The sequence below is a fragment of the Platichthys flesus genome, chromosome 19 (assembly GCF_949316205.1).
Source record: "Platichthys flesus chromosome 19, fPlaFle2.1, whole genome shotgun sequence".
NCBI classification, from domain to species: Eukaryota; Metazoa; Chordata; class Actinopteri; order Pleuronectiformes; family Pleuronectidae; genus Platichthys; species Platichthys flesus.
This window is the reverse complement of record NC_084963.1, coordinates 2,234,696-2,245,019: the sequence shown is the minus strand read 5'-3', so window position 1 is coordinate 2,245,019 and position 10,324 is coordinate 2,234,696. Positions and strand designations below refer to the sequence as shown.

At 44.4% G+C, this 10,324-nt stretch overlaps 2 protein-coding genes across 2 annotated transcripts; both read left to right on the top strand.

The window, feature by feature from the left end:
- Nucleotides 1-167: 167 nt before the first annotated feature.
- Nucleotides 168-4,175, top strand: LOC133974647 (annexin A1-like). Its single transcript, XM_062412290.1, has 11 exons — nucleotides 168-326; nucleotides 631-736; nucleotides 939-1,033; nucleotides 1,417-1,530; nucleotides 1,858-1,948; nucleotides 2,185-2,321; nucleotides 2,789-2,882; nucleotides 3,425-3,520; nucleotides 3,638-3,696; nucleotides 3,798-3,920; nucleotides 3,997-4,175. The coding sequence occupies exons 1-11, from the start codon at nucleotides 258-260 to the stop codon at nucleotides 4,051-4,053; spliced, it is 1,041 nt and encodes a 346-aa protein (XP_062268274.1). The 5' UTR covers nucleotides 168-257; the 3' UTR covers nucleotides 4,054-4,175.
- Nucleotides 4,176-4,681: 506 nt separating this feature from the next.
- Nucleotides 4,682-10,219, top strand: slc30a5 (solute carrier family 30 member 5). The gene is made up of 16 exons (XM_062412662.1): nucleotides 4,682-5,165; nucleotides 6,024-6,146; nucleotides 6,282-6,348; nucleotides 6,457-6,542; nucleotides 6,684-6,771; nucleotides 6,860-6,947; nucleotides 7,072-7,148; nucleotides 7,231-7,401; nucleotides 7,505-7,793; nucleotides 7,894-8,102; nucleotides 8,260-8,417; nucleotides 8,520-8,649; nucleotides 8,750-9,041; nucleotides 9,128-9,354; nucleotides 9,706-9,834; nucleotides 9,947-10,219. Exons 1-16 carry the CDS (start codon nucleotides 5,095-5,097, stop codon nucleotides 10,115-10,117), a joined length of 2,376 nt encoding a protein of 791 aa, XP_062268646.1. The 5' UTR covers nucleotides 4,682-5,094; the 3' UTR covers nucleotides 10,118-10,219.
- Nucleotides 10,220-10,324: the final 105 nt, after the last annotated feature.

Here is a 10,324-nt window from a genome sequence, read left to right as displayed (position 1 = left end):
TACAGGGTGAATCACATGTCACCCAACCAGTCAGTTGTGTCCAAGCCTCCGACCGTCAACCTGCAGGAATGTTGCCTCTGAGAGGAGGCAGGCGATTGGCTGCTTCTCGTCCGCAGGTGCAAAATAAACCTGCCTGAGAATCGTCTGCCCAGAATTGGGCGGAGACGCTGCAGAGACCGAGTTGAGCTGTGATCCGTGAGGACAGGTCTCCAGCAGCAGGGTGAGGTCTTTTTTAAAACCCTTCCAGTTGAGTCAAGATGTCGGTCTTCAAGAAGTTCTTCAAAGATATCATCGGTAAAAGAGACCCTGACAATGACACCGTCACAGTGAGTACATATCACCTGGAGGACAAGGACATGCCCGATGCTAATCTCTAAACTCTGTGTCATTCTGGTTTTAGATCCATTTAATTTTCTAATGATTCTCCTCAGTGCTTGAGTGTTTGGATTTCTTATAGATTGAATAGTTTTGATTGGCTGACACCTCCTCCTCCTCCTCCCTTCTCCTCCATCTTTCTTGTCCCTGTCTGTGACTTGTGATGAAGCTGAAATGAACTTTATTGACAGTTTCTGAATTCCTGAAGGTTTGCAGCTGAATGTTGCTCTGCTCCGTGTCTTCCTGTGGTTTTAGGTGAAGGGTAAACCCAAGCCTATGTATTATGGGACCGTCACCCCCTATCCGAACTTCAACGCCAGCAGCGACGCCTCAGTTCTCAACAGCGCCATTAAGAGTAAAGGTGGGTGTGTGGCTGTTTAAATAAAAAAAACTGATCTATAGTCCTGTGTCTTCATTTCATCCTGTGTTTTAATTATACATAACCTGTTTGGTGGCTTTTAAATATCGTGTTTTTAAAGTTCTGCTCTGTACTTTCCTGTAAATCAAACTGAATGTCCTCTGTGTGAGATAATGAACTGTACAAATACACGTGTCCGTTGCAGGAGTGGACGAGGACGTGATCATCGCCGTCCTGGTGAGAAGAAGCAACGAGCAGAGGCAGAAGATCAAGGCCGTGTATGAAGCGTCCACTGGGAAAGTGAGACGTTCAATTCATTTTACTGAGACACAAGAAACAAACGACAACTGTCAGGGGATTTGCATTTACAGATTTGCAACAAGTCCACTGCGATAGAATTAAAGCTGCAGTTGCAATTCTTATTTTCTCACTTTCACAAGCTCCATTATTCTTTCACAATTTCATTTTATTTAAATGTAAAAACTGTAATGTTTTTGAAGGATATGAGAAAAAGCCTACCTCTTATAAATGAATAAATAACAGTTAACAGTTAAATATACTCTGCTACAACATGAGTTTGTTCGCTAAGGACTGAATTTATAATTTAAAAGTTCTTGGAGATAAACACTTTCACATTTTACTGATAAGTCGTCCCCCTCGTGTTTTCATCTGTCGCTTTGCAGAAGCTGGAGAAAGATCTGAAGTCGGCTCTCCGCTCACATCTGGAGGACGTCTCTCTGGCTCTAATCATGACGCCGGCTCAGTTCGACGCCCACCTGATCAGGAAGGCCACAAAGGTAAAGATCAGGGGACACCAGAATATTCCTAGATGTCTTTAAAATTTTCTGTCATCAAGAAGCGATTTGTTCTCTGATTTGGTTTTTGTTTTTCTGTCCCCAGTCTTTCAGCAGTCTCTTATAACTGTCTCAATTGTTTTAGGATATGATTCTTCTTTTCTTTTTAGCATGTTTGATCTGCATATTTCAACACTATTTACAATTTATTTATTACTGTCATTACACAATATTTTTGAAATCTTGTGTGAAACTTAAGGTCCTGTAACAACAATGTTCTCCCTCAAAATCCTTTTTTAAATCTCCTCTCCTCCTTCTGTCTTCCCTCAGGGCTTAGGGACAAACGAGGACGTCCTGGTCGAGGTTCTGGCGACGAGGTCGAACGAGGAGATTCGAGAACTCAAGAGGGTTTATAAACAAGGTTTGATCTTTGTTTCACTGCAGGTGGTCCTGAAAGGTTTTCACATGTTATCCAACGTGTTGCTGACACTCAGACGTCAGTGTCTCCAGTGGGGGCAGTGCAATAAGACTGAATTCCCAGACTGTGCTGCTCTGTCATCATCTGCTTGTTATTGCTGCAAACAGCCGCTGTAGTTGTGTCATTATTTTCCTGCAGAGTGTGTTGTTGTTTGTGCTGAAACGCTGCTGTTCCCTCAGAGTACGGTCAGGAGCTGGAGGCGGTCATCCAGAAGGAGACCAGTGGCGACTTCACCAAGGCTCTTCTGGCCATGTTGAAGGCAAACAAAGACGAGAGCAATGAAATCAACAGGAAGCAGGCTCAAGAGGACGCAAAGGTGAAGTCAGGAGAATCCACTGAGCGATGTGATTCTTTGGTTTCTGTGGTCAACAAATCCCCTGAGAAGACAAAAAACAACAATGCTCACTGACGTGTCTGTTCTGTCTGTAGCTCATTGGTTCCTACTGACATTGGTTCCTACAAACACAGGTTTTGAAACCCGTGTTTGCTTATTTTCCTCGTTTGTTATATTTTCTGCGACTCAACAACCAAGTGCAGTGCAGGCCGTTGGGTTCCTGTTAACACCGGCTCATGCATGACCAGTGAATCTTAATGGTCATATGTCTTTTCAGGAGATTGTTTCTAGTACAGAGCTGAAGCCCTCGACTGGATAGAGATCATTTCAATTTTAAAATGAAATCATGCAAATGTGGAAGCGGCTTTAAATAAATTGACTGAAGTGTGTGTGTTTGTGGTGATGAAGGAAAGTACCAGCAGTTTGACTGTGACTGTTTCTCTCTGCAGACTCTGTTTGAGGCCGGTGAAAACACCAAAGGAACCAACGTGACCACCTTCATCGACATCCTGACCTCGAGGAGCGGGCCGCAGCTCTCCAAGAGTGAGTGTTAGAAACCTGTGAACGCTTCAGCTGGTTCACGCCTCAGAGGCTGAGACATTTAAAACAGTCATTTGAAAGAGAATACAAACACACACACACACACACACATCTGGACAAACTGGTGGAACCACACTCCCTCATGTCTCAGGTGGAACACACCCAGCAGCGTAAGAAGAATTTAGAGCGCATGTCTACTGAGAGACATTCAACTTTTTTGAATTCCTCCTGTGAGTCTGTGGTTTGCTTATTAAAAGGAAAATGTAAATAATATTTCAACCTGAATGAGGAAATGCATTACATTTAGATTTGTATCGATATTTAAAACATATTTATTCATTCATACTCACACAACAACTTCAACAACAACCACCTTAAATCATAAATCTGTTGTTGGTCGTCTTTTGTATTTGAGACGTCTAAAGATCCTTTCAAATCAGCTGAAGACTGTTTTGGAAACACTGATTTGGAGACACATCTGGTTTCTGTCTCACATCTGCAGCATTTACACCTAAATCCATGTTGTTTGTGTGTTTACCCGTTAGCGTTCGAGGAGTACGCCTCCGTCAGCGACCTCACGCTCCCCAAGGCCTTGTTCTTGGAGCTGAAAGGAGACATCGAGGACTGTCTCGTGGACATCGGTAAGAATGACGGCATCGAGTGTCGCTAGAGGACTCGAGCAGAGACCTCCCGCTGGTCCACTGTGTCGTGTGTGTCTGATCGCTGCATGTTTTCATATTTGTGTCTCTGTCGTGCAGTGAAAATAGCCTGGAACAAACCTGCGTTCTTCGCTGAGAGGCTCCACAAGGCCATGGACGTGAGTATGAACCCCACTGCTGTCCCCTCATCACATGTCATGACCAACATACATGTGTAGTAAGCGTGTTTACATGTGGAGGTTCTGCTCTGTCGTCTCAGGGCCACGGCACATGTGAGGACACGCTGATCCGGGTGCTGGTCAGTCGCTCCGAGATCGACCTGAAGAAGATCGTGGAGGAATACAAGGCCATGTTCAACGTCAGCATTCAGGAGCATATACTGGTAGGAATATAAAATTACAGTAAAGAAACGTAATTTTCAGTTTGTTTCAGCTCACCACACTTTGTCTGTTTTACAGAAGGACACAAGTGGACATTATCAGAAGGTTCTGCTGGGACTGTGTGGAGCTCACTGACCTGGATCTGCTCTGGAGATCAACCGTGTCCTCAGGAGGCGACAGAAATGTCCTAAGATGAATAAATAACATTGATAAATTTGTCTTTTTGAGCTGATCATAATAAACATATATAAATATAACTGTTGTGTGTTCTCTTTCTGACGATAAAACACATTTATAATCTCAATAAAACATTTTCTTTTCTTTAAGGTTTAAATTGTGGTGACAGGTTTTAAAATGTTGAATGAATTAAATCGCAAAGAGCAGAAAACAAGAGTGGGAAGTAACGCAGTAAAAAATACTAGTCACAGTTCTTAAGTAGATTTTTCAAGTATCTGTACTTTAAGTGAATATTTGTTTTTTTGACAATCTCTTACTTTACTCCCAACATTAACACAAAAAACTGTAATCTGAAACAGGCTTGTTACTTTTCTTTTAATGCATTTGAGGGTTATTATATGCTATTACTGTAATTATAATGTTATATTATATTACTATTAATATTTTATATATCATTTAATTCTTACATAATGTGCCTTTTTATCTGTTATGACTTCAATGTCTTGATGTTTTCAAGTTTTCTGTTCAGATAAATAAATAAACCATCAACTTCCGGTTCTGCCCAGAGCCTCTACTGCGCATGAGCGACGCACTAACGTGACGTGTCCGGAAGTGCTGTTGAGTTTCTTGTTTTCTTTCTACTTTCCGCTCTTCGTCGCTTATTATCGTCATATCAGACTTTTATATAAAAGCATTTATCGATTTTACGCTCCTGTTTATCTGACGTTCTCCCAGCGGACGTGACGTGGTGAGAAACTCTGGATTAAAAGCCACACTAGCTTCCCAGAGGGTTTAGCTAGCAGGCTAACCGGCTAGCCGCTGCTGCCCGTGTGTTTACACGTCGTTTAAACAGACTCGGTTCGAACGGGAGGATGCGGGAGAGCCTGGAGGAGCTCGAGTGTGTTCTCCGGCTGTAACCGGGTTCTCTTCAGCTTCCAGGCCGCGGACATGATCAGCTAACAGAGACAGGAGCTACAGGTCGAGGCTGGAGGCTCGAACATGGAGGATAAATACAGCAGCAACGTGCTCTCAGGAGGGAAGCTGGGGGTGGTCGAGGTGCCCAACTCCAGGTGGGTCTCAGTCTAACCTCATCATGGTAGTGTGAGTGTTTACCATAGAATATGTGAGGGGAAGTCAAGACAGGTCAGATGAATGGTGAGCCAAGTACTCTTACAACTGAGTACTCTTCACCGAAGTATTCTTACACCCTAGTTCTCTTCACATAAGTTTTCATACACCTGGATACTCTTACACCTAAGTATTCTTATACCTGAGTATTCTTACACCCTAGTATTCTTTCACCTAAGTATTATTACACCTGAGTATTCTTACACCCTAGTATTCTTTCACCTAAGTATTCTTACACCTGAGTATTCTTACACCCTAGTTCTCTTCATCGAAGTGTTCATACACCTGAATACTCTTACACCTAAGTATTCTTATACCTGAGTATTCTTACACCCTAGTATTCTTTCACCTAAGTATTATTACACCTGAGTATTCTTACACCCTAGTTCTCTTCACCGAAGTATTCTTACACCCTAGTATTCTTTCACCCAAGTATTATTACACCTGAGTATTCTAACACCTGATTATACTTTCACCTAAGTATTCTTACTTTTGAGTATTCCTACACTTGAGTATTCTTAACATCTCAGTATATTATTTATTAAACTTGAGTATTGCATGTTACCTAGTATTGCTTATTTCTTCATGCAAATTCCCTCCATTGTGGAACCAATAAAGGATTACTTTATCTTATTTAACTTATCTTTGAACACACACACACACACCATCATTTATGTTTTGCATGTTCTTCATCTTGCACTGATCACTGCTGTTCCACAACACTGTAAAGAATTACTTCAGATAAGTGTATTTACCATCATGTAGATAGTTCATCCTCTTCTATGTGGTTTCCTCCTCAGGTTAACCAGGTACATTGTTCTACTGGTCGTCTGTAAGGTCCTCAAGGCTCTTGGGATCTTTGAGTCGTACGATATCCTTAAAGTTGTTCACATCGTCCAGTTCATCTTCATATTGAAACTAGGGTGAGTATTCCTGAGTGTATTATAGGTGACTATTAATTTCAAGGATCTTTTTGAACTCGTACTTGTTCTGTTGTATTTCTCTGTATTGTTTTAAAATTATAGCAAGATGCTGACAGAGAGTTTTCTCTTTTACAGGAGCGCTGTTATTCTGCTTTTCTTTCAAAAGCCTTTCTCCTCTGGTAAAGTCATCTCCAAAAGACAGGTGTGTTGGATTTCAACTTCTATCCACCACTTCTCCATCATGCAACACAACCAGGACATAAATGTTGACACTGACTCTTTGTGTTAATTCCTCTGTTTCTCTTTCTAGTGGATAAAGTTACTGAAACATGCTGTTTTCAGCTGTGTCGTCTCTCTCCTGGGATTCTTCGGTCTGACCCTCTGTGGACCTCTCAGGTGAATAGTTTTCTTTATAACAGAAACTTGTCTAAGACATCTACTCTGTGGATGTGAGCACAGTCAGTTCATTTAACTGTCTGTGTGTTGACTGTGTGTGAGTGTTTGACAGTGATAATAATTAAATCCTGGCTTCCACAGGACGCTGTTGCTTTTTGAGCATAGTGACGTGGTGGTCATCGCTCTTCTGGGCGTTCTGTTCACCAGCTCTGGGGGGGGACCCTCTAAGGTAGGAGGACACACACTATGATCCCTGAATGTTCGTCCTTCTCAGGTTTATCTTCTTACCTTATAGTCATGTCCTTTACTCTGCACAGACCAGAGGTGCTGCCCTCTTCATCATCGCAGTCATCTGCCTCTTCCTCTTTGACAATGATGATCTCATGGCAAAAATGGCCGAGCACCGTATCCTTTGCGCCTCGGAAACATCAACATCTGTTTTCACTGTTTGTCGACCTGCTCGGATTGTGTTGTGCATTATCATACGTCACTGATTGTGTTGAGTTTGCCTTGACTGGTTTTCTTAAAGCTGAGGGACATCACGACAGCGCTCTCACTCATTTCCTCTACACCGCCATCGCGTTTTTAGGGGTTGCAGATCACAAAGTAAGAGAGGCTCCCTCCACACATTTTACTACATCCTACATTAGTTTTATTTTGTGTTAATTGTGTCTGTTCATCCTGTCAGGGAGGAGTTGTGCTGCTGGTGGCCTCCCTGTGTCTGAAGGTGGGATTTCACACATTCTCCAGGAAGTTATCAGTGGAATTAGGTGGAGCAAAACGCCTCTACGCCCTCGACAACCTGGTTTCTGCCGTGGTTCTGCTGCCCTGGGTCATCGTGCTCTCAGTGACCACAGAAGTAAGTGCAAAGACAAAAACTGTGACAAAATCACAATGTTCTTCATCCCCTTTTTAAATTGTGATTGATTTTCTCCTGTGTTTTCACTCTGTCTCAACTCCAGAGTAAAGTAGATTCCTGGTCGTCCCTCATCCTTCCTTTCGGGATGATCATCTTCTCTGTGATGACCCTGGAGTTCTACGTCGAGGCCGTCTGCAGCGCCAAGATGGAGACGCCCAGATGTGCTCGCTACGGCACCATCGCCCTCTTCCTCAGCGCCCTGCTGCTCGCCAACTTCTGGACCCACCCGCTGACGGACCAGCTGCGCTCCATGAGCAAACCGCCGCAGCAGGTCAGCACGGAGCACGTGCTCTCCGGTGGAGTGTTGGTCAGCGCCATCTTCTTCATCATTGGTAAGTAGAAGGGAATCGACATCTCCTGTGTTCTATAGCTGCAGACATCAGCCTTGATCTCTTCTCACTGTCTCTCCTTCGCCATCATGTCTCTCCACAGCGACCAGCATCCTCTCGTCTCCTTCAAAGAAAGGTCAGAAGGGCACTCTGGTGGGCTACTCGCCTGAAGGGACCCCTCTGTACAGCTTCATGGGTGACGCCCTGCAGCACACGTCCCAGTCCCTCCCGCGGTTCATCAAAGACTCGCTGAAACAGATCCTGGAGGAATACGACTCCAGGCAAATCTTCTACTTCCTCTGTCTCAACCTGGTACGTGCAGCGTCACAGAGACTCACAACTGAACCCCGTTGAGTAGAGAAATGTTTAGATCTCTCTTTTCACACTTGGAATTGGATTTGGAAAGTTTGGATCAGACTCGTTTTTGCTCTGATGTTATTTCTAAGTATTATTGCTCTGTGCGTTTCAGGCCTTCACCTTTGTGGAGCTGTTTTATGGGGTTTGGACCAACAGTCTGGGGCTGATCTCTGACGGCTTCCACATGCTGTTCGACTGCTCCGCTCTGGTCCTGGGTCTGTTTGCTGCCCTCATGACTCGCTGGAAAGCCACCAGGATTTTCTCTTACGGGTAAAAGTCCATTGAGAACATGTGAAACAGATTCGATCGGAGATGTTGGAATCATTTAAAGTATTTAAGATGCTGCTGCTTTTTTTTTTAAATGTCCTGCAGGTATGGTCGTGTTGAAATACTTTCTGGATTCATCAACGGCCTGTTCCTGATGGTCATCGCTTTCTTTGTGTTCATGGAGTCAGTCAGTCGCTTGCTGGATCCTCCCAATATCAACACAGACATGCTGACGGTGAGGAAAACGGCTTGTGACCGAATGTACACTTTGTTCCTCACTTTGTCCAAAGACCAAGTTCAACGAATTTGTGTTCTGGTTCTCCTGTGTCCTGTAGCCGGTGTCAGTCGGGGGGCTACTGGTCAACCTGGTGGGGATCTGTGCGTTCAGCCACGCCCACAGCCACGGCGGCAAAAGCTGCTCATCGAATGACCACGGCAACTCGCACCATGGCCACTCCCACAGCGAGCACAGCCATGGAGGTCACGGCCACTCCCACGGAAATCACGGCCACTCCCACGGAAATCACGGCCACTCCCACGGAGGGAGCAGTGGACACGGCAGCCACGGGCACTCCCACGGTTCAGGGGGTGGAGGCGGAGGCGGGGGCATGAACGCCAACATGAGAGGTGTGTGTGTTACACAGAAACAAACCCAATAGAAAGGAAGCGTTGCCAGAGTTCTGATAGAGGTTTTCTTTTTTATTTGACTCCAGGTGTTTACCTTCACGTCCTCGCCGACACTCTGGGCAGCGTTGGTGTGATCATCTCCACCATCCTCATCCGCCAGTTCGGCTGGTTGATCGCCGACCCCATCTGCTCGCTCTTCATCGCCACGCTCATCTTCCTCAGCGTCATCCCTCTGATCAAGGACGCCTGCGAGGTTCTTCTTCTACGATCTCCCCAGGAGAACGAGAAGGAGCTGAACATTGCGCTGGAGAAGGTCAGAGGTCACACACAGTGAGAACAATGTTCCTGCACTGAGCCTTGTCACATTCAGTGTGAAGTGATGATGATTCTGAAATCAGTGGAGTGTCTTTTGAAGGTTTACCACAAATATATCCTAAAGAATACTGCCATCTAGCTGTCAGGGGTTTAACAAGAATTGTCTTCTATAATTAAAAATCTATATATTTTTGTAGCATTGACACAGTATCCCAAACATATACTGATAATATAACATACGAATACAAAAGATGTTAAAAATGAAGCTTAGTAGAAACGTATTGTTTTATGCCACGGGCTCTTATTGATATTAAAATGTCCTGATCTTTATTTCCCTGTGATTTTCCAGCTGGAGAAGATCGAAGGAGTTCTGTCGTACAGAGACGCTCATTTCTGGAGACACTCGGCCAGCGTGGTCGCAGGAACCATCCACCTCCAGATCATGGCCGACGTGGTCGAGCAGAGAATCGTGCAGCAGGTCTGTTCTTACTTTTCACCGTCTCACAATAAACCTTTTTCTGCACGTTACCTCAACATTAGAACCGAGAGGACAGGTTCTGATTCCTCTGCTTATTTCCCCTCGTTCACAGGTGACGGCCATTTTGAAAGACGCCGGAGTGAATAACCTGTCGGTGCAGGTGGAGAAGGAGGCGTACTTTCAGCACATGTCCGGACTCAGCACCGGATTTCACGAAGTTCTGGCCATGACGCAGCAGATGGAGTCTGTGAAACACCTGCAAGACGGGACGTGCATCATGTGACGTCCGTCCCTGGGACCAAATGAAACTTTTAGTGATTCCTTTCCTATGAAATGTACAGTGTAAGTATGAGTGGTTTGAATAAATCTGAATATATTGGTTTTATCATTGCATCGCCATCTGTTTGTTTGTGTTCAGCTGCTTGAATCTTCATTTTTTTATTTGGATTTGTGTTTTTTCACCACACCAAAGGTCAAAAGTCACATTGGC